Source organism: Bufo bufo, chromosome 10 (assembly GCF_905171765.1).
Source record: "Bufo bufo chromosome 10, aBufBuf1.1, whole genome shotgun sequence".
NCBI lineage: Eukaryota > Metazoa > Chordata > Amphibia > Anura > Bufonidae > Bufo > Bufo bufo.
In genome coordinates, this window is record NC_053398.1 from 335,630 (window position 1) to 360,294 (window position 24,665).

Here is a 24,665-nt window from a genome sequence, read left to right on the forward strand (position 1 = left end):
TTCAAGGGGATCCTTGCCGAATTTAACAACTGTAACCCCTTGTCTAGATCCCGGCTTGGGCAATCCTTAAGGGCCAGGGGCTTCCAGAAGTGGGTCAACAAGACCCTCTCGTCAAGGGATCTCCTTGACTGGGTCTTGATTTCCCTCACTCCCAAACCCCACTGGCGGATCACCTTCAGAATCGGGGTGACATAAACCGGAAGATATCCGTGAGGTGTACGCAAATCCTTCACTTGCCCTCCTGTCTCCCACTCCTGGAAGAAAGGCCGAAACCAACCCCTGCAAGAGACTACCCACGGAGGAGCCCTCTCTTTCCAGAGGTTTGCCAGGTTGATCTTAACAAAGGTGTTCACAAGGAACACCACTGGGTTGACCATACCCAACCCCCCTAATCTCCTCGTACGGTATGTCACCTCTCTCTTCACTAGGTTCAGCCTATTCCCCCATAACAGTTGAAAGAACAGACTGTAAACCCCGAGTCCAGAGAGGTTCTGGCAAGACACATACACTGGCCAAATAGATAAGCAAAGGGAGAAGGTAAGTCTTGATCAGGTTCACCCTTTCCCTGAGGGTCAAAGACCAACCCTTCCACTGGTCAACCTTCTGAGCGGCGATCGTGAGCCTGCTGTCCCAATTTTGGGTGGGATAATCCCCATGGCCGAATTGAACGCCTAGGACTTTGGCTGACGACTGGGGCTCTGGGAGGGTGTCCGGGAGACCGAAAGATGGATCACCCCCTCCCAGCCAGAGACTCTCACACTTATCCCGGTTAATCATGGACCCGGAGACTTCCGAGTAGCGTTCTACCTCCGACATCACGTATTCCGCCTCCCCTCCCGAGGACACGAAAACAGTGACGTCATCGGCATACGCCACCACCCTCAGAGTGGCTTCTGGCTCCTCCAGACTCATCCTGACTCCCGCTAACGGTCCCCGATCAATCCTCCTAATAAAAGGATCAATCGCAAACACGTATAAGAGCGGGCTCAATGGACAACCCTGGCAGACTCCAGAACCGACCTCAAAAGGGCTGCCAGACCAACCGTTCACCAGCGGGAAACTCTCTGCCCCTGCATACAAGATCTTTAGCCAATCGACAAACCCTCCCGGCAGGCCATATTTCAGAAGGACTGCCCAGAGGTACTCGTGGTTAACCCGATCAAAAGCCTTTGCCTGATCTAAAGCCAGCATGTACCCCTTCCAGTTACCCGCCCTACTCTGCTCCACTGCCTCTCGGACACCGAGCACAGCACTAAACGTGCTTCGGCCTGGAACTGAGCAATGTTGGGTCTCCGAAAGGAGCCGGGGTGCAAACTGCACCAACCGTTTAAACAGTATCTTGGCCAGGATCTTTCTGTCCGTATTGAGAAGCGCTATGGGACGCCAATTCTCAATACGGCTCGGATCTTTACCCTTTGATATAAGGATCAGAGCTGACCTCCTCATTGACTTCGGCAGAGCACCCGAGGAAAGGCACTCATTGAATACCTTAGTCAAGAGGGGAACCAAGGAGTCCTTAAAGGTCTTATAAAACTCGGATGTTAAGCCATCCGGGCCTGGCGACTTCTTTAGGGCAAGCCCTTCGATCGCCAGGCTGACTTCCTCTTCTCTGATTTCTTCTATCCAAACGCCAAGAGAGAGGTCTACTCTTGACTCAGGGATGGTTTCAGCCAGGAAAGCCGAAATCCTGTCCCGATTCAGATCCTTCTTCCTCAAGAGGCACGAGTAGAAGGACTTGACGATTTCCAAGATCCCTGATCTGGACCTATCCAGAGATCCCGTACCATCGACCAGTCCCGTCACCAACTTACTTTTCACTGACATCTTACCGTTTCTGTAAGGGTCGGGCGAGCGGTACTTCCCGAAATCCCTCTCAAAAACCAAAGATGTGTGCCTATCGTACTGGCACCTCTTAAGCAAAGATTTCACCCTGGAGATATCCTCTCTGCTACCTCCAGTCGAGACCAGTTGTTTGAGTTTCCTCCTCAGACCCTGATACAAGCGGTACCTGTCCAGGGACCTGAGGCTCGAGAGCTGGCGGAAGAATTTTGCCACCCGATCTTTGAATATCTCCCACCACTCAGACTTAGTGTCACAAAGATCCAGCAACTCTACCTGACTCTGAAGGAAGTCCTTAAAGGATTGTCTCACCTCTGCTTCCTCCAGGAGGGCCGAATTTAGCTTCCAATAGCCTCTTCCCATTTGGGGGGATTCTGCAACATTCAAAGAGAACATAATCATACAGTGATCGGAGAATTCCACCTCTAAAGGTGAAAAGGTAGTCTCCTCCTTTAAATAAAACCTGTCTATTCTAGACCTAATCTGACTACTTCTATAATAAGTGAAACCACCGTGGCCTGGGGTGTGCCTAATGTGGACATCCACCAGGCGAGCCTCGCTAGCTATGCTATTCAGGGATACACTATCATAAGCCAGCCGGTTTCTGGCGCCTCCCCGGTCTTGTGACTGTATTAAAGTCCCCGCCAAAGACTCCTGTCTGGCCCCTCCAGCTTTTCCTCACCGCCCCTGTTACCGCAAACAGGGACGGCGTCCTGCGCCATCTTTGCCACATCTGTCTCCCCACTCCTACGCACCGATCCCACAGCAGAGACCGGGCCAGGGAGGATGGTGGGGTTCGTGCCCTGAGCTGGCTTTTCAGCTAGCCCAGGGCACGCAGGGTGGGTCACATAGACATACCTCACCTCTGGCTTTAATGTCTTTGCCTTTCTCTTCTTTCCCATCGGCTCATCTTCAGGTAATTCATTACCAAAACAAATGTCCTCACTAATTTTGGGGGACTCCAGGTGGCGTATCTCGGCCATAAGCTGCCCCCCAACTCCGCTGTTCTCACTGTACTCGCCTTCCTCGTCAGAACTAGTGGGGGGCAGGCATACCTGCTCTGCGGTGATGCTAGTTTCCGCAGGCTGCCCCCCCCATGTCCGACTCTTCCTCCTCACTAGAGGAGTCATCTTCCTGCTGCTTTAGGTTTCCAGCCATTTCATTAAACCTTTGATCGTTCATGAGCTTTTCCTTGAAGGGACCACTGTTATCCAGAATGGCCCCCATTCTTTCCTGCAGCTCTTTAATAACTTCTTTTAAGATTTTTATTTTTCTCGATATTTCTGGCCTGTTTTTTCTTTCCGCTTTGTCCACCTTCCCCCTCTCAAGCTTTAGGTTTTCCCTCACCTTCTTGAGGGTCCTATTCGCTTCCTCGTACTCCCGGAGATAGGCTGTGATCCGGGAGCTGTAAACAGCGATTAGTTCCCGGGGCTTCATGTTGCCCCAGTCAGCCTCAACCGGAACCGTCCCATCCCCAGGAGCACTCCGCGTACCTCTTGGAGGGCTACTGTCCGCCCTCCTGGAACTGCCGGCGATGGACACGGCTTCACCTCCGGGGGCTGCAGGGGCCGCTGCACCACGACTCCTGCTGGATCTTCTGACCCCCGAGGCGGAAGATGGAACTGAGGCCGGTAGCTCACCTCCCCTACCTCCCGCCGGCCTACCCCGGGAAGTAGGATCCTGGGTCTTCAGTCGCTTCATTGCCCAGGACCCCACCACCTCCCTGGGGAGAGAGAGGCAGGGCCTGGGCTGGGATAGATGGAAAAATCCCTGGAAGTGGCTGGACAATCAGCAGGAGCTCCTCCAAACACGACCACACCCGTCCACTGACTCCTGCACACACGACCACACCCGTCCACTGGCTCCTGCACACTGAGGATTACACCCAGTATACAGGACAGGAGAAGTGGTACTGTGCAGTGTATATATATATATACAGAATAAGAGCAGATACTGAGGATTACACCCAGTATACAGGACAGGAGGAGTGGTACTGTGCAGTGTATATATATACAGAATAAGAGCAGATACTGAGGATTACACCCAGTATACAGGACAGGAGAAGTGGTACTGTGCAGTGTATATATATATACAGAATAAGAGCAGATACTGAGGATTACACCCAGTATACAGGACAGGAGAAGTGGTACTGTGCAGTGTATATATATAGAGAATAAGAGCAGATACTGAGGATTACACCCAGTATACAGGACAGGAGAAGTGGTACTGTGCAGTGTGTATATATATATACAGAATAAGAGCAGATACTGAGGATTACACCCGGTATACAGGACAGGAGAAGTGGTACTGTGCAGTGTGTATATATATATACAGGACAGGAGAAGTGGTACTGTGCAGTGTATATATATATACAGAATAAGAGCAGATACTGAGGAACTCTTTTTTAATTTTATACAAAAATACAAAAACGTTGCCATAAAATTTTCAAAACAAGGTATAAAGTATATACACTTACCCTACTGGCCCAGCTACATGCATACTATCTCATTCATACCTACTAAAAAAAATGGAGAAAATGAAACCTAGCCTAACGTAAACATCCGATCCGGCTGAGCCCCGACTATATACAAATTTATACAAATTAATCAGAACAGAAACTAAATTACAACTTCTTACAATAAAAAATAATAAACATAAAATAATCATAACAGAAATATCAAATAACTCTAATAATTTTTTTTTTTATTTTTATTTTTTATTATTATAATTTTTTTTTTTTTTTTAATTTTAATTATTTTTTTTTTTTTTTTTTTTTTTACACACATATATGAGAAAACAAACCTATACTAACCCTACCAATCTATCTATCCCATCACCCTTACCCAGGGCCAACCTCCGCCTCTTGTCCCTCCATGAGGCCAGCCCTTCCACCACCACCCACACCCAGCCCCTCGCCTCATGTCCTCCTATGTCCGCATAGTCCAGGGCTGGATGCAGGTCTCCCCACACAAAAATATGAACCCCCCCACCCCATCCCACCCAACCTAACTACACCCCACTTACCCTATCATACAATATATACATCTTATAACAACCATATCAATCTATACAAACCAATGTTAAAATCCACCCGAAGGCCCAAGTTCAGTCATTTGCAAACCTTTCTTCAAAAACTCATCTTAAATACAAAACAAAAACCTAATGTGAAAGCCTCAGCCCAACACCAGGAAAAGTGCTACTGAGGCTAAGGCACATCAAAGGTGAAGCCTCTCCAGAGGTAAGAGACCCCATCCGTACCCACCTTCTCGCACTCAAGAGAGCGAACCTTCGCCAGGTCACCTAGAATGTTCCTACACACCTCTTCCACAGGGAGGACTTTCTGCTGGGTTGAAACTAAACACCGTGCGTTCCATGTGAAGTACCTGATCACTATGCTAACTATAAAAGCTGTGCATGGGTCCCTTCTTCCCAAACCTTTGAATGCTCCATAAGCCCATTCCGCATAGGAGAGGTTGGCTAGCCTAGGCCAGCCAATGGATGCACCCACCCGTTTGTATACCTCTGTATTAAAGGGACACTGAAGCAGGAAGTGCTCCATACTTTCCAGTATGTCGCCACACTCCTCCCGGGGACAACCCCTTTCATCAGAGTTCCTGTACTTCAAGTTGTCCCTTACATACAGCTTCCCGTGAAAGCAGCGCCAAGCCAAGTCCCAAAACTTCAAGGGGATCCTTGCCGAATTTAACAACTGTAACCCCTTGTCTAGATCCCGGCTTGGGCAATCCTTAAGGGCCAGGGGCTTCCAGAAGTGGGTCAACAAGACCCTCTCGTCAAGGGATCTCCTTGACTGGGTCTTGATTTCCCTCACTCCCAAACCCCACTGGCGGATCACCTTCAGAATCGGGGTGACATAAGCCGGAAGATATCCGTGAGGTGTACGCAAATCCTTCACTTGCCCTCCTGTCTCCCACTCCTGGAAGAAAGGCCGAAACCAACCCCTGCAAGAGACTACCCACGGAGGAGCCCTCTCTTTCCAGAGGTTTGCCAGGTTGATCTTAACAAAGGTGTTCACAAGGAACACCACTGGGTTGACCATACCCAACCCCCCTAATCTCCTCGTACGGTATGTCACCTCTCTCTTGACTAGGTTCAGCCTATTCCCCCATAACAGTTGAAAGAACAGACTGTAAACCCGAGTCCAGAGAGGTTCTGGCAAGACACATACACTGGCCAAATAGATAAGCAAAGGGAGAAGGTAAGTCTTGATCAGGTTCACCCTTTCCCTGAGGGTCAAAGACCAACCCTTCCACTGGTCAACCTTCTGAGCGGCGATCGTGAGCCTGCTGTCCCAATTTTGGGTGGGATAATCCCCATGGCCGAATTGAACGCCTAGGACTTTGGCTGACGACTGGGGCTCTGGGAGGGTGTCCGGGAGACCGAAAGATGGATCACCCCCTCCCAGCCAGAGACTCTCACACTTATCCCGGTTAATCATGGACCCGGAGACTTCCGAGTAGCGTTCTACCTCCGACATCACGTATTCCGCCTCCCCTCCCGAGGACACGAAAACAGTGACATCATCGGCATACGCCACCACCCTCAGAGTGGCTTCTGGCTCCTCCAGACTCATCCTGACTCCCGCTAACGGTCCCCGATCAATCCTCCTAATAAAAGGATCAATCGCAAACACGTATAAGAGCGGGCTCAATGGACAACCCTGGCGGACTCCAGACCCGACCTCAAAAGGGCTGCCAGACCAACCGTTCACCAGCGGGAAACTCTCTGCCCCTGCATACAAGATCTTTAACCAATCGACAAACCCTCCCGGCAGGCCATATTTCAGAAGGACTGCCCAGAGGTACTCGTGGTTAACCCGATCAAAAGCCTTTGCCTGATCTAAAGCCAGCATGTACCCCTTCCAGTTACCCGCCCTACTCTGCTCCACTGCCTCTCGGACACCGAGCACAGCACTAAACGTGCTTCGGCCTGGAACTGAGCAATGTTGGGTCTCCGAAAGGAGCCGGGGCGCAAACTGCACCAACCGTTTAAACAGTATCTTGGCCAGGATCTTTCTGTCCGTATTGAGAAGCGCTATGGGACGCCAATTCTCAATACGGCTCGGATCTTTACCCTTTGATATAAGGATCAGAGCTGACCTCCTCATTGACTTCGGCAGAGTACCTGAGGAAAGGCACTCATTGAATACCTTAGTCAAGAGGGGAACCAAGGAGTCCTTAAAGGTCTTATAAAACTCGGATGTTAAGCCATCCGGGCCTGGCGACTTCTTTAGGGCAAGCCCTTCGATCGCCAGGCTGACTTCCTCTTCTCTGATTTCTTCTATCAAAACGCCAAGAGAGAGGTCTACTCTTGACTCAGGGATGGTTTCAGCCAGGAAAGCCAAAATCCTGTCCCGATTCAGATCCTTCTTCCTCAAGAGGCACGAGTAGAAGGACTTGACGATTTCCAAGATCCCTGATCTGGACCTATCCAGAGATCCCGTACCATCGACCAGTCCCGTCACCAACTTACTTTTCACTGACATCTTACAGTTTCTGTAAGGGTCGGGCGAGCGGTACTTCCCGAAATCCCTCTCAAAAACCAAAGATGTGTGCCTATCATACTGGCACCTCTTAAGCAAAGATTTCACCCTGGAGATATCCTCTCGGCTACCTCCAGTCGAGACCAGTTGTTCGAGTTTCCTCCTCAGACCCTGATACAAGCGGTACCTGTCCAGGGACCTGAGGCTCGAGAGCTGGCGGAAGAATTTTGCCACCCGATCTTTGAATATCTCCCACCACTCAGACTTAGTGTCACAAAGATCCAGCAACTCTACCTGACTCTGAAGGAAGTCCTTAAAGGATTGTCTCACCTCTGCTTCCTCCAGGAGGGCCGAATTTAGCTTCCAATAGCCTCTTCCCATTTGGGGGGATTCTGCAACATTCAAAGAGAACATAATTAGACAGTGATCGGAGAATTCCACCTCTACCACCTCTAAAGGTGAAAAAGTAGTCTCCTCCTTTAAATAAAACCTGTCTATTCTAGACCTAATCTGACTACCTCTATAATAAGTGAAACCACCGTGGCCTGGGGTGTGCCTAATGTGGACATCCACCAGGCGAGCCTCGCTAGCTATGCTATTCAGGGATACACTATCATAAGCCAGCCGGTTTCTGGCGCCTCCCCGGTCTTGGGACCTTGTGACTGTATTAAAGTCCCCGCCAAAGACCACCTGCCGACTCGTAAAAAGGAAAGGTTTGATCCTCATAAAGAGACGCTTCCGATCCCACCTGGTTTGGGGACCATAGATGTTTATCAGGCGAAGCTCTTGACCCTTCATGAGGACATCTAAAATCAAACACCTCCCCATTTCTAACTCAATCACTCGTCGGCTTTCTACTGGTGCGGTAAAAAGAACCGCCACTCCGCTATACGGCTCAGCCGCAAGAGACCAATATGATGGACCACACCTCCACTCCTTTTTTGCTTTATACACAGCCGCCAAATCTGGCAGCCTGGTCTCTTGCAAAAATAAAATGTCAGCTTCAACCCGGCTGAGAAAATCAAAGGCTGCAAACCTAGCCGCATCCGATTTAATACTGGCGACATTAATGGTCGCCAGCGTCAACGGAGTGAGTGCCGCCATACAGAGTGATTAAGTTAGACGGCCTTCTTCCTTCCCTTCCCCTTCTTGTTCTTCTTCTTACCCCTCTTGGGGCTACCCCCTAAGGTGGCACGATCTCTTTTGAGAGAGACAGTGGTGTCCATCTCATTAGTCACCACCGCCTCCCCCTTCGCACCACCCTTGTCATTCCCATTCCCAGTGTCTGGACCCGCCCCACCTCCCGAGGACCTTGCATCCTCACCGGAGGGAGGCGCGGGCCCTTCCAGAGGCTCCTTCTCTTGCCCCTCCGGCCCCCCACCTTGAACCTCCTCCCCGGAAGAAGAGGAGGCGGAGATCTCATCCAAGGTGAGGTACCGGTTGGAAAGATCCAGGGGAAGAGAGTCAGGATTAGAGAGGTCCAGGGGGGAGCTGGCTTTGCCTTCCACAGGCACTCTAGTCGGGCTAGATCTTTTTTTGGTCAGACGTTTCCTTCTTATTCTTTTAGACTCTGTCTCACTCCCCTCTGTTGCACTCTCGTAGCAAGAGGACAGAGTCACCTCGGAACGGTCTAGTCTCCTGAGTTCCTCATTCCCCTCGATATCCCCCAGGGTCTCAGCTCTAGGAGAGGCATTCTCCTGGGAGGGCTCAGGCATCACCCCAGGACGGGGTTCCACCTGCCCCCTCTCCATTTGACGCCTCTCCCTCCGTCTCTGCTGGGACGGGCCGTCTTTTCTCTTCATCGACCCCACTGCCCTGTCGCCTTCGCCAGCACTCGCCTCGGCGGTGGGGGCCTCCCGGCTCGCCTCCGCGCGTGCACGAGCCACGTTGGCGACAGAGCGAGGGCAACGACTGAACGGGTGCCCTAGCTCACCACACAGGTTGCATCTAATCTGCCCACAAGATGCAGCTAGATGGCCTTCACCCCCGCACAACGCGCACCTCTGCACTTGGCAGCTGGCGCTGAAGTGCGAAGGGCTGCCGCACTTGTAACACAGCTTAGGCTGCCCCCTGTAGAACACCATGATCCTATCCCGACCAAGGAAAGCAGATGATGGTATGTGGGAAACCGACCCCCCTGAATGTTTCAACTTAATCTGAAACGTCCAGGCACCCGACCAGATGCCAAACTCATCCAGGTTCTTGCTAGGAAGACCCTGGACGTCCCCGTACCTGCTCAACCAGGTCAAGATGTCAACACAAGAAAGTGACTCGTTACGGGTGAGAACGGTCACCTTCTTGACCTCATTCTGGCGGGTTATCGCTTGCACAAAAAACCCCTGCCAGTCCGGCTGGTCTTTTGCCAGTTCATACCCAGACCAGAAAAGTTCAAGACCCTCTGGCCGGGCAAAACTGACATCAAACTCCCGGGTGCCATACGGATGTATCAGGGCAAAGATGTCACATGCCCTGATGCCCATCCGAAAGAGAAGCTCTGCCACCCTCTTTCTGGTAGGGCACGCTTCATTGCCTCTCCACTTCAGACAGACAACATTCCGCCTGGTTGACCCGGGGCCGGTTGTGGGTGAGGACCAGGTGGTCTCGCCCCCGCCTTGCTCTCGGAAGGCACGCAGGCCATGCCTGTCTATCCAGAAGGATAGATCCACCTGCTGCCCCCCTACTGTAATGGAATTCTCCCCTCTCCTAAGAGCCTCTAGAAGTTGCCGCTGCAAGTTACCGTCACCAGACATTGGTAATGGGGAGGACAATGGGGACCGCCCCTCCCCCCCTGCGCCGGCAACCACACCAGCATAACTTCTGCCAGGCGCAACCAACGCAGGAGGGGCAGCCGGACCGGGCCCACCCCCATCCCCCCCAGACCTATCTACAGCAGGTGCCACTCCAGACCCCTCTGAAGGGGCTACATGAGGCGCACCGGCCACTTGTACAGTGGGCGGCCGACCTCCAACACTCACCCCTCCATCAGGGCCCAGGGCAACACCAACACCACTAACAAAAACTGTATTTACACAAGTGACCACTTCTTCAGTGGCCACTACCACACTCTCCCCTCCCCCCACACACACTGCTGGGCCAGAGGGGACCGAGGTCACATTATTTGTTTTGTCCAGCATCTCCTTGCTGGACACATTTTTAACAGTCTTTTCTGATTTTTCAGTCTTTCCTGATTTTTCGGGCCGGCGGGCTGTAGAACCACTGGTCCCAGCCACGCCGGCCTTATCCACTTGACGGACAGTGCAGGAGGGAGGGGCGGTGCGCACCACACTCTCATCAGGACCGCCCCCTCCCTCTCTGCCTACACACACACTGCTCTGAGCTCTTTTCTGGACATCCGAAGCCCCACCCCCTCCACCCCTGACCACTCCCACTGCGCCTCCACTCCCCGCCGCCACGACAATACCAGCGGAAGGGACTGAAGCGGAGCAGACCGGGGCAGAGGAGACGGGAACCCCGGCAGGGATTTGGGCATACAAACTGGGAGGGGCGGAGGCAGCCACCTCGCACCCTCCCCCTGCAACTCCGGATCGGGACACCGCTGTACCCGCGGTCCCACCCCCTCCACCCACAGCCGTCCCCACCACCCCCGCCCCCCTGTCCCCCACCGCCATGCCAAAACCGGCAGGGGGGGCTGCAGGGCGCACGGGAGCGGCGAAGCAGACCGGGGCAGAGGAGGCAGACCCCAGGACAGGGATCCCGGCAACAACCTCTGCAAGGGGGTCAGTGGCAGCCACACCGCCCCGCCGCACCTCCACCCGGCACTTGTCCAGTGCCCCAGCAGAGGCGGGCGGAGCCATCCGACCACCAACCATGTCCCCCTCGCCGCCCGCCCCGGGAGCCTTCCTGTCTGGCCCCTCCAGCTTTTCCTCACCGCCCCTGTTACCGCAAACAGGGACGGCGTCCTGCGCCATCTTTGCCACGTCTTTCTCCCCACTCCTATGCACCGATCCCACAGCAGAGACCGGGCCAGGGAGGATGGTGGGGTTCGTGCCCTGAGCTGGCTTTTCAGCTGGCCCAGGGCACGCAGGGTGGGTCACATAGACATACCTCACCTCTGGCTTTAATGTCTTAGCCTTTCTCTTCTTTCCCATCGGCTCATCTTCAGGTAATTCATCACCAAAACAAATGTCCTCACGAATTTTGGGGGACTCCAGGTGGCGTATCTCGGCCATAAGCTGCCCCCCAACTCCGCTGTTCTCACTGAACTCGCCTTCTTCGTCAGAGCTAGTGGGGGGCAGGCATACCTGCTCTGCGGTGATGCCAGTTTCCGCAGGCTGCCCCCCCATGTCCGACTCTTCCTCCTCACTAGAGGAGTCATCTTCTTGCTGCTTTTGGTTTCCAGCCATTTCATTGAACCTTTGATCATTCATGAGCTTTTCCTTGAAGGGACCACTGTTATCCAGAATGGCCCCCATTCTTTCCTGCAGCTCTTTAATGACTTCTTTTAAGATTTTTATTTTTCTTGATATTTCTGGCCTGTTTTTTCTTTCCGCTTTGTCCACCTTCCCCCTCTCAAGCTTCAGGTTCTCCCTCACCTTCTTGAGGGTCCTATTCGCTTCCTCGTACTCCCGGAGATAGGCCGTGATCCGGGAGCTGTAAACGGCGATTAGTTCCCGGGGCTTCATGTTGCCCCAGTCAGCCTCAACCGGAACCGTCCCATCCCCAGGAGCACTCCGCGTACCTCTTGGAGGGCTACTGTCCGCCCTCCTGGAACTGCCGGCGATGGACACGGCTTCACCTCCGGGGGCTGCAGGGGCCGCTGCACCACGACTCCTGCTGGATCTTCTGACCCCCGAGGCGGGAGATGGAACTGAGGCCGGTAGCTCACCTCCCCTACCTCCCGCCGGCCTACCCCGGGAAGTAGGATCCTGGGTCTTCAGTCGCTTCATTGCCCAGGACCCCACCACCTCCCTGGGGAGAGAGGCAGGGCCTGGGCTGGGATAGATGGAAAAATCCCTGGAAGCGGCTGGACAATCAGCAGGAGCTCCTCCAAACACGACCACACCCGTCCACTGACTCCTACACACACGACCACACCCGTCCACTGGCTCCTGCACACTGAGGATTACACCCAGTATACAGGACAGGAGAAGTGGTACTGTGCAGTGTATATATACAGAATAAGAGCAGATACTGAGGATTACACCCAGTATACAGGACAGGAGGAGTGGTACTGTGCAGTGTATATATATACAGAATAAGAGCAGATACTGAGGATTACACCCAGTATACAGGACAGGAGAAGTGGTACTGTGCAGTGTATATATATATACAGAATAAGAGCAGATACTGAGGATTACACCCAGTATACAGGACAGGAGAAGTGGTACTGTGCAGTGTATATATATAGAGAATAAGAGCAGATACTGAGGATTACACCCAGTATACAGGACAGGAGAAGTGGTACTGTGCAGTGTGTATATATATATACAGAATAAGAGCAGATACTGAGGATTACACCCGGTATACAGGACAGGAGAAGTGGTACTGTGCAGTGTGTATATATATATACAGGACAGGAGAAGTGGTACTGTGCAGTGTATATATATATACAGAATAAGAGCAGATACTGAGGATTACACCCGGTATACAGGACAGGAGAAGTGGTACTGTGCAGTGTATATATATATACAGAATAAGAGCAGATACTGAGGATTACACCCAGTATACAGGACAGGAGAAGTGGTACTGTGCAGTGTATATATATACAGAATAAGAGCAGATACTGAGGATTACACCCAGTATACAGGACAGGAGAAGTGGTACTGTGCAGTGTCCATATATACAGAATACAGCAGCGCAGTCGGCTCAGTAGTCACGTGCTCCATGTGGCAGTGATCAGTCATAGTCTGTGGGTTTTATGTTGTCATGTCTGATTTCCCGCAGACGTATCGCTTATTATCAGCCGTCGCTGTGTGTAACGTGGGCGGACTACAACAGCTGCGCTCAAAAGTGCTTTGTAGAGGGTGGATAGAAAGGGAAGGGTTAATAGTCTCTGCTCTGGAGGAGGCTGAAGGGTTAATTAACTCTAATAGCTGCTGAATGTACAAAGCTGTGCATGATAGAGTTAGATACACGGTTCAGCAGACGGTATCGCACTTGATGGGGTTAGATACATGGTTCAGCAGACGGTATCGCACTTGATGGGGTTAGATACATGGTTCAGCAGACGGTATCGCACTTGATGGGGTTAGATACACGGTTCAGCAGACGGTATCGCACTTGATGGGGTTAGATACATGGTTCAGCAGACGGTATCGCACTTGATGGGGTTAGATACATGGTTCAGCAGACGATATCGCACTTGATGGGGTTAGATACATGGTTCAGCAGACGGTATCGCACTTGATGGGGTTAGATACACGGTTCAGCAGACGGTATCGCACTTGATGGGGTTAGGTTAGATACACGGTTCAGCAGACGGTATCGCACTTGATGGGGTTAGATACATGGTTCAGCAGACGGTATCGCACTTGATGGGGTTAGATACACGGTTCAGCAGACGGTATCGCACTTGATGGGGTTAGATACACGGTTCAGCAGACGGTATCGCACTTGATGGGGTTAGATACATGGTTCAGCAGACGGTATCGCACTTGATGGGGTTAGATACATGGTTCAGCAGACGGTATCGCACTTGATGGGGTTAGATACATGGTTCAGCAGACGGTATCGCACTTGATGGGGTTAGATACACGGTTCAGCAGACGGTATCGCACTTGATGGGGTTAGATACATGGTTCAGCAGACGGTATCGCACTTGATGGGGTTAGATACACGGTTCAGCAGACGGTATCGCACTTGATGGGGTTAGATACACGGTTCAGCAGACGGTATCGCACTTGATGGGGTTAGATACACGGTTCAGCAGACGGTATCGCACTTGATGGGGTTAGATACATGGTTCAGCAGACGGTATCGCACTTGATGGGGTTAGATACATGGTTTAGCAAACGGTATCGCACTTGATGGGGTTAGATACATGGTTCAGCAGACGGTATCGCACTTGATGGGGTTAGATACATGGTTCAGCAGACGGTATCGCACTTGATGGGGTTAGATACATGGTTCAGCAGACGGTATCGCACTTGATGGGGTTAGATACACGGTTCAGCAGACGGTATCGCACTTGATGGGGTTAGATACATGCTTCAGCAGACGGTATCGCACTTGATGGGGTTAGATACACGGTTCAGCAGACGGTATCGCACTTGATGGGGTTAGATACACGGTTCAGCAGACGGTATCGCACTTGATGGGGTTAGATACATGCTTCAGCAGACGGTATCGCACTTGATGGGGTTAGATACACGGTTCAGCAGACGGTATCGCACTTGATGGGGTTAGATACATGGTTCAGCAGACGGTATCGCACTTGATGGGGTTAGATACACGGTTCAGCAGACGGTATCGCACTTGATGGGGTTAGATACACGGTTCAGCAGACGGTATCGCACTTGATGGGGTTAGATACACGGTTCAGCAGACGGTATCGCACTTGATGGGGTTAGATACACGGTTCAGCAGACGGTATCGCACTTGATGGGGTTAGATACACGGTTCAGCAGACGGTATCGCACTTGATGGGGTTAGATACACGGTTCAGCAGACGGTATCGCACTTGATGGGGTTAGATACACGGTTCAGCAGACGGTATCGCACTTGATGGGGTTAGATACACGGTTCAGCAGACGGTATCGCACTTGATGGGGTTAGATACACGGTTCAGCAGACGGTATCGCACTTGATGGGGTTAGATACACGGTTCAGCAGACGGTATCGCACTTGATGGGGTTAGATACATGGTTCAGCAGACGGTATCGCACTTGATGGGGTTAGATACAGGGTTCAGCAGACGGTATCGCACTTGATGGGGTTAGATACATGGTTCAGCAGACGGTATCGCACTTGATGGGGTTAGATACATGGTTCAGCAGACGGTATCGCACTTGATGGGGTTAGATACATGGTTCAGCAGACGGTATCGCACTTGATGGGGTTAGATACATGGTTCAGCAGACGGTATCGCACTTGATGGGGTTAGATACACGGTTCAGCAGACGGTATCGCACTTGATGGGGTTAGATACACGGTTCAGCAGACGGTATCGCACTTGATAGGGTTAGATACACGGTTCAGCAGACGGTATCGCACTTGATGGGGTTAGATACATGGTTCAGCAGACGGTATCGCACTTGATGGGGTTAGATACATGGTTCAGCAGACGGTATCGCACTTGATGGGGTTAGATACATGGTTCAGCAGACGGTATCGCACTTGATGGGGTTAGATACATGGTTCAGCAGACGGTATCGCACTTGATGGGGTTAGATACATGGTTCAGCAGACAGTATCACACAGGATCGGCTTAGATACACTTGTTCACAATCTTGCTGTCACTATTTGTTACATTGTTGCATGTCTCAGCGATGATACATTGTTGCTCTTCGGCTCAGGCGGTGCAGATCTGACTATGATACTCTTGCGGCTGTAATAACCTGATTATTCTCCTATTTATTTCTAATAGGATGGAAGCAGCAAATGATTCTTCAGTGTGCACCCCCCCCCCCCTTTACCTGGATGTGGGAGGGGCTTACAGTGCAGCAGGGGGAGGAGTCATCAAGGTATAAAGTTCGCTAATTTACATTTATGCATAAATCTGGGTAATTATCTACTGGAATAGCAGCGGATTTCTTTCATGAGGCCCCTTGCACCTCATGCCTCATGTTATAGCGGGGGGTGGGGGGGTGTAGCCATGGATTGCGGTAAACACTTTCAAATTAGGTTCTTTATCCGGTTTATACAGATTTAATCGCTGACCTGTCTCTGTTGGGTTCTCACATTCCGATTCGGTGACATCATGGCGGTAAATGAGTCTGCCAGTCGGGATATTCAGGTCCTGGAAATAGGTGGCAGGGAGTGTTCTGCAGAGCTTACACTCTAATCCACGGCCGCACGCAGTTCAGTCTCTATGACGCCCATCGTTTTTCGGGGGTGTAAAGTTGTGATTATTTATCTGTTTAGCGATGACTAATTCCACCTCACAATCAGGTTTCTCTGATACACTGTAGCAGCCCATCAGCTGTGTGATCAGAATTAGATCACTTCTCAATGTTTCCATTCAGCAAAGCAAACGCAAGGAATTATTGGATAAACTTCGCTGTAACCTCCATAGTACGCTGGGTTGTCTGCTGCAGAATTACAGCATGTCTTTTACTCCAGTCACATCCAAAGCTGCAGTCTGGCTTTTAGGCCATCTGCTCACGAGTGCAGGTGAACGCACATGAGATCTGCATGAATTTCCGTGCGTTTCTGCGGCACATCCACAATGTCTAACAGCGGTTTCTGGGGTGGATTTCATGCAGTGTACTTGAGATTTGCTGGTGCGGTTATACACAGGAATCCACGCAGAAAAACCACGTATTCCACAATGTGTGTAGGTGGCCTCAGTGTGGCGCTTGTTGATAGATTGACAGACATGCACCTAGACCCACAGTATACCCCGCTGCAGTGGAGGCCCCCCCCCCTTATAAATGTCCTCGTCCTGTCCTCCAGACCCCCCCTTATAAATGTCCTCCAGAGCCCCCCTTATAAATGTCCCCTGTGCTGTCCTCCAGAGCCCCCCCTTATACTCGTCCTGTCCTCCAGAGCCCCCCTATGAATGTCCTCCAGAGCCCCCCTTATAAATGTCCTCGTCCTGTTCTCCAGAGCCCCCCCTATGAATGTCCTCCAGAGCCCCCCTTATAAATGTCCCCTGTGCTGTCCTCCAGAGCCCCCCCTTATAAATGTCCTCGTCCTGTCCTCCAGAGCCCCCTATAAATGTCCTCCAGAGCCCCCCTTATAAATGTCCCCTGTGCTGTCCTCCAGAGCCCCCCCTTATAAATGTCCTCGTCCTGTCCTCCAGAGCCCCCCCTTATAAATGTCCCCTTTATAAATGTCCTCCAGAGCCCCCCTTATAAATGTCCCCTTTATAAATGTCCTCCAGAGCCCCCCTTTATAAATATCCTCGTCCTGTTCTCCAGACCCCACCTTATAAATGTCCCCCGTGCTGTCCTCCAGAGCCCCCCTCCTTATAAATGTCCTCCAGAGCCCCCCCCTTATAAATGTCCTCCAGAGCCCCGCCCCCTTATAAATGTCCTCCAGAGCCCCGCCCCCTTATAAATGTCCTCCAGAGCCCCCCCTTATAAATGTCCTCCAGAGCCCCCCCCTTATAAATGTCCTCCAGAGCCCCCCCTTATAAATGTCCCCCGTACTGTCCTCCAGAGCCCCCCCTTATAAATGTCCTCCAGAGCCCCCTTCTTATAAATGTCCCCCGTGCTGTCCTCCAGAGCCCCCCTTATAAATGTCCTCCAGAGCCCCCCCTTATAAATGTCCACCGTGCTGTCCTCCAGAGCCCCCCCTTATAAATGTCCACCGTGCTGTCCTCCAGAGCCCCCCCTTATAAATGTCCACCGTGCTGTCCTCCAGAGCCCCCCCTTATAAATGTCCTCCAGAGCCCCCTTCTTATAAATGTCCCCCGTGCTGTCCTCCAGAGCCCCCCTTATAAATGTCCTCCAGAGCCCCCCCTTACAAATGTCCACCGTGCTGTCCTCCAGAGCCCCCCCTTATAAATGTCGCCCGTGCTGTCCTTCAGAGCCCCCCCCCTTATAAATGTCCCCGTGCTGTCCTCCAGAGCCCCCCCCCCTTATAAATGTCTTCCAGAGCCCCCCCTTATAAATGTCCCCCGTGCGGTCCTACAGAGCCCCCCCTTATAAATGTCCCCCGTGCTGTCCTCCAGAGCCCCCCCCTTATAAATGTCCTCCAGAGCCCCCCCTTATAAATGTCCCGGTGCTGTCCTCCAGACCCCCCCTTTACAAATGTTCCCGTGCTGTCCTCCAGAGCCCCCCCCCCTTATAAATGTCCTCCAGAGCCCCCCCCCTTATAAATGTCTTCCAGAGCCCTCCCTTATAAATGTCCCCCGTGCTGTCCTCCAGAGTCCCCCCTTATAAATGTCCACCGTCCTGTTCTCCAGACCCCCCTTATAAATGTCCTCCAGAGCCCCCCCTTATAAATGTCCTCCAGAGCCCCCCCCTTATAAATGTCCTCCAGAGCCCCCCCCCTTATAAATGTCCTCCAGAGCCCCCCCCTTATAAATGTCCTCCAGAGCCCCCCCCTTATAAATGTCCTCCAGAGCCCCCCCCTTATAAATGTCCTCCAGAGCCCCCCCTTATAAATGTCCTCCAGAGCCCCCCCCCCCCCTTATAAATGTCCCCCGTGCTGTTTGGATGCATTTTTCAGAACTCGGTAAACATCACACCCATTATCACCAGAACTATTATCACCATCATCTCTGAATGCTTTCATTCCTAGTTTTCCTGTGATTCCCCCACATTTGTCCATTTTTGGGGTCCCCCCCTTCCCATGGCAGCAGCATGTCCCCTACCGTGTCCTTGGAGGTCCCCAGCTTCTTCAGGCCATCCAGAGGCAGGAGGTCGGCTGAATCCTTATGGATGAACTGGAGGGATTGCTTGGTCCTCCTCTGCTGTCTCAGGGAGGGGGCTTCCCGCAGATCGCCATCTTTCCTGCTGCTGTCGGTGAGGATCCCGGAGTAGAACATGTCGTGTCTGCAGCTCCCAGTCCACGGCTTTCTAGGGGAGGACGGACGCAGGTTCTGCTGCAGACGTGACTCTGGTGCCACCTCTCAGAATCGTGCGGATGCTCCGCTCCTCCTGCCGCTCATGCTGTGCCTTTCTAGTCCTCTGCTTCAAGATCTCTGCTTCCTGTCAAGTCTAGAATCTGAAAACCTCTACACACCTTATACTTCTGAGGGTCTGTTACAATTGTATCCACAGCAGCTGCACCGATCTCTCTCCTGGTCTGATTGTCTAGACTGGATACAATGTAACAAACCCTCTGCTGTAAGAAGTATCAGGTCTGTGCCTGTTTTCAGCCACAGCCATTAATCTTAGATTATTACTTATTTGTAAAATGGGGAGGGGGGTGATTTGAAATACAGCATATATGTTTTTATAAAATTCTTGAGAAGGCGCCAGGGCTTCTCCCACATTCTGGTCCCCAGCAGCAGCCTGCACCCAGTAAATGGCCATATAGGTGCAGTGGTTGCAGTTGACCCTGGCATTTGAGGGGTCAAATGTCCATGTTTGCAGTTGGCTCCGACACCCAGTCGCTTCCTGAGCGGGCGCCATCTTTAAAGACCCGCCATCCAGTGCAGTGGCTGTCAGGAAGGGGTTAATGTTGTTGACTTTACGCAGTCTTAGAGGCCTGTGGTTCACAACTTCTCCAGAAAGAGCGACCGATAACCATTGCTTTCCCAGTATGTGGGAAATGTGTTTAATGACGTCCATGACCAGATACGGTTCAGAAGAAAAGCGGCAGATGAAAGGTATTTTGTTGCTGTTCTCCATGGTTCGCTTTTCTTGGCGCTCTCTCCGTTATTATTCCGCCCGTCTTTTCTATCTGTTGCTGACTACTGGTAAAATGTTGTAATTACAGACAAACAAACACAAACACTTGTACCCCTCACATCTGAGTACCGGCCCGGACTGGTAATCAGCCCTACTGGGCAGCTTTCTTGTGGGGCAACTTGTCAGGGGGCCATCTGATATGATTAAATAGGAACTGCAAGCCTGATTAGGCGACCAGTATTGCTTTTAGGGGAAAGGCATTATCGGGACAGCACTGCTGCCAGTGGGAGAGGGGTGGTATAGGAGACAATACTGCTGCCAGTGGAGGAGGTGTAGTTAGGGGGACAATACTGCTGCCAGTGGAGGAGGTGTGGTTAGGGTTATTGATTTTGCTATCAGTGTGTCTGTGTGTAGGGGGTGTTAAGCAGACAGCACTGCTGCCAGTGGGAGAGGGATGATGAAGTCTGTCTTGCCCAGTCTTTTCTCTAGAAAATATTTGCACAGCCTCCTCATCCCACTGGTAGGGGGCACATAACTTTATTTAGATGTCAGTCTCCAACCTCATTGTCCTGTCATCCAGAGGTCCGTCCAGCCGCAACAGTCGCGTGACTTGTCGAGACCTCCTGCCAGCTATTACTGCATGGAATAGCACTGATAGTATGATGTGCCATAGGGTCCTTTATAGGATGTGGACTCTATCAGGGAAGGGTTTATTTATTACTTAAACACTACTGCCTGCACGGCTACTAACCCCTCTTGTCCCAGACTAATAAAACATAACTTTTACTTTTTCATGTTTAAAACTGGTGAAATAATATATTGTGAGCTACCTAAAGGGTTAAAACACACTGTGCCCCATGAGACTTGCTGTGTGTAAAGGGTCAGTAAGGTGTATAGGTTGGCGGGAGCGCACGAACACCGCTCAACCACACCCATCATCCCAGCTGTATGAACAGCGTTCTCTGCTGTGCCTGATCTCTACTTGGCCCCCGAATCTGGGGTATAAACACCAATGTTAGAGGAGCCTGATGGCAATGTGTGTTCTTGTGTCAGGCAATAGCTCAGTAGGGTCAGCAGATTACAAACCTAGATTCCGCCAGCTATTCTGGCTTCATCAGGGGTATCGGGCAGACTTGAATACCTGACGCTGGTGGGGGAATTTAACCTCTCGTCTCTCACTTCCTGTGGGGAGAAGCACCAATCCAGAAGGTGTATGGATCGAACTGGTTAATTCTAGCCTATGACAGGTTTGTGGCGTCACTCAAGGGGGAGGTCCAGAAAGACCCGATGCGCAGTAGGAACCGCCGCACACACTTACCCTCCATGCGTGTCATTTTCCTCGTGATGCGCATGCATTGGGACTTAGATGGAAAAAAAAACCTGCGCAATGCCGATCGCCGCAAACACTTGTCTTCGGTTCGCACTCTCTGATTTTCTGCGCATGCGCCGGGACTTAGGAGCAGTGACAGAACGCTCTCTGTTTCTGTGTCCTTCTCTATCTCCATAGTGCGCATGCGCTGGGACTTAGAAACCAGAAACACAGCAGGAGAAAGAGGTTCACACACTTGACCTCTAGTCGCCTCCACTAGTTACCACTGCGCATGCGCCGGGACTTGGAGGAAACCGGAGCTATGGAGGGTACTGCGGCTGCTCCTATACTTTGTTCATATTGCCACAAGTTCATGTATATACTTGCTCATGCAAGGCAGGGACAATGGAGGCCTTACCATAGGTATCAATGCTACTGCAGACCCAGTATAAGAGACCCTAAGGGCTGCACAGTTTCTCCCAATCCTCATATAAAATGATGGTTATTTAGCATACAGTTTTTACACTGTTACTTTTACATTTATAATGCCTTCCTGACAATCGCTTGTCACTTCAAAGTGACCTCAATATATATTTGTTGACTTTATAGCTTGTAACTGCTGTCAAACATTAATATGAGGAGGTGTTGGCCCCATCTGGGAATACCTATATCCGGCTCTGGTTACTACTCCCCACAGAAGAAAAAATACATATATTATTAGTAAGTTTAATAAACCAGCGTTTGTATCTGCTCACATTGGATTCTGTTTTTTTCAAAATATAGTGTGCGGTCTTCATCTTACAAAAAAGATGTATAGGTAAAGCCTGCATTTAGCCCATTAGGGCTGAGGCTATTCAGGCGGTAGGTCCACCTTGTCTCTTCCTGTAGCAGGATTTTGTCTAAATCCCCTCTCCGTGCCCCCAAGGTTTTTTTTACAGACACCCGAAAACTTTAGGGATTTCGGATCACCATTGTGGAAAGCTCTGACGTGTCTTGATATTGTTGTATCCGACTTAGTATTAATACTGCTTATGTGTTGGCAAAATTCTCGAGATGTTTTGCCCACATACAGTTTGGGACACGGACAGAGTGCAATGTAAATAATGCCCATTGTTTGACAGTTCATGAATTCCCTGATCTCATATTTTCTGTCATCCAGGGGGTTTGTAAACCTCTTTAGTTTTTGTATGTATGGACAGAAGCTACATCTACCACATGGGTAGGTTCCTACTGTACCGGACTTCAACCAGGTGGTTTTAGGTGGATCCGTGCTATGAAAACTATGCACTAAAAAGTCCTTTAGATTTTTATCCCTCCGGTGTGTAATCTTGGGTTTAAATGACACAACCTCCTTAAGGTCATTGTCAGTACTTGGCACATGCCAGTGCCAGTGCATCTTATTGGTGAAGTCTCAAATGTCATTTGTTTATTTACTAGGAGATCTACTCGGTTGGTGCTCTTAGCCCTAGGAAAGGCTTTATGTAGGGTCTTTTTTGGGTACCCCCATTGGTGAAAACAGTGCAACAAGGTTTTACATTCACGAGCAAACCCCAAATCGTCAGATTAGCCTCCGCCCTAATGGGCTAAATGAAGGCTTTACCTATACATCTTTTTTGTAAGATGAAGACAGCACGCTATATTTTTTTAAAAACAGAATCCAATGTGAGCAGATACAAACGCTGGTTTATAAAACTTATTAATAATATATTTATTTTGGTTATTAAACTTACTAATAATATATGTATTTTTTCTTCTGTGGGGAGTAGTAACCAGAGCCGGATATAGGTATTCCCAGATGGGGCCAACACCTCCTCATATTAATGTTTGACAGCAGTTACAAGCTATAAAGTCAACAAATATATATTGAGGTCACTTTGAAGTGACAAGCGATTGTCAGGAAGGCATTATAAATGTAAAAGTAACATAGTGTAAAAACTGTATACTAAATAACCATCATTTTAATGAGGATTGGGAGAAACTGTGCAGCCCTTAGGGTCTCTTATACTGGGTCTGCAGTAGCATTGATACCTATGGTAAGGCCTCCATTGTCCCTGCCTTGCATGAGCAAGTATATACATGAACTTGTGGCAATATGAACAAAGTATAGGAGCAGCCGCAGTACCCTCCTTAGCTTCGGTTTCCTCCAAGTCCCGGCGCATGTGCAGTGGTAACTAGTGGAGGCGACTAGAGGTCAAGTGTGTGAACCTCTTTCTCCTGCTGTGTTTCTGGTTTCTAAGGGTTAGGGTTGTGTCCTTCTCTAAGTCCCGGCGCATGCGCAGAAAATCAGAGAGTGCGAACCGAAGACAAGTGTTTGCGGCGATCGGCATTGCGCAGGGTTTTTTTTCATCTAAGTCCCAATGCATGCGCATCACGAGGAAAATGACACGCATGGAGGGTAAGTGTGTGCGGCGGTTCCTACTGCGCATCGGGTCTTTCTGGACCTCCCCCTTGAGTGACGTCACAAACCTGTCATAGGCTAGAATTAACCAGTTCGATCCATACACCTTCTGGATTGGTGCTTCTCCCCACAGGAAGTGAGAGACGAGAGGTTAAATTCCCCCACCAGCGTCAGGTATTCAAGTCTGCCCGATACCCCTGATGAAGCCAGAATAGCTGGCGGAATCTAGGTTTGTAATCTGCTGACCCTACTGAGCTATTGCCTGACACAAGAACACACATTGCCATCAGGCTCCTCTAACATTGGTGTTTATACCCCAGATTTGGGGGCCAAGTAGAGATCAGGCACAGCAGAGAACGCTGTTCATACAGCTGGGTTGAGCGGTGTTCGTGCACTCCCGCCAACCTATACACCTTACTGACCCTTTACACACAGCAAGTCTCATGGGGCACAGTGTTTAACCCTTTAGGTAGCTCACAATATATTATTTCACCAGTTTTAAACATGAAAAAGTAAAAGTTATGTTTTTAGTCTGGGACAAGAGGGGTTAGTAGCCGTGCAGGCAGTAGTGTTTAAGTATTGTCCACATGACAAAGCAAGCTGAGGCACTCAGGCTACCTTTTAGGCATGTTTAGGGTTAATATATTACCATCTGGGGCACTAGCTGTTTGCCAATATTATTTTGGGGTAACTGTGGTTCTGACACCAAGTACGGTATTTGCAAGCTATTTACTACACAGCAGGTACGGTCATATAATGTGCACTAGGACATAGTATTGGGGTCCTGTGAAAGTGGTGACGGGCTGAGAAGTGTATGTAGAGGGTGAGAAGAACCAAAAACCTCTAAGCAGCAAACTCTGCAAGTCATCGTCAGAAGTCATCATGGTGGCCTAGGTCAGATGGAAAAGAAGAGGCTAAACTCCTGCAGTCAGAGAAGACGTCTATAATTCTACTGTAATCACTTCAAGATTTTTCCCCTCACCCATGACGGCACCCTATGCGACTCAGGACCTCCCATCTGGACAGGAAACCTGAGTAGATAAAAAGAACACCCCCCACCCCCCCACCCCACCAAGCACCAGTTCAGGTTTCCTGTCCTCCGGATGGGAGATCCTGAGAAGGGGCAGTGGAGGTCCGCTGCCGAAGACATACCTTAGCACCATCTGCCGCTGGGGGAGGGTCTGGGCCGATTGCCGT

General features: G+C 50.6%; 2 protein-coding genes across 2 annotated transcripts in view; one reads left to right on the top strand and one right to left on the bottom strand.

Moving 5' to 3' along the window:
- Window positions 1–19,092, bottom strand: part of NRIP3 (nuclear receptor interacting protein 3) — a 33,393-nt gene extending 14,301 nt beyond the window's left edge. The window contains exon 1 of the mRNA XM_040410145.1: window positions 18,780–19,092. Within this exon, the coding sequence (XP_040266079.1) occupies window positions 18,780–18,953 (174 nt within the window). The 5' untranslated portion in view covers window positions 18,954–19,092. The remainder of the gene's footprint in view (window positions 1–18,779) is intronic.
- LOC120980829 (tetraspanin-8-like) overlaps window positions 1–24,665 on the top strand; it is a 94,649-nt gene that overhangs the window by 23,798 nt on the left and 46,186 nt on the right. The window lies entirely within an intron of this gene.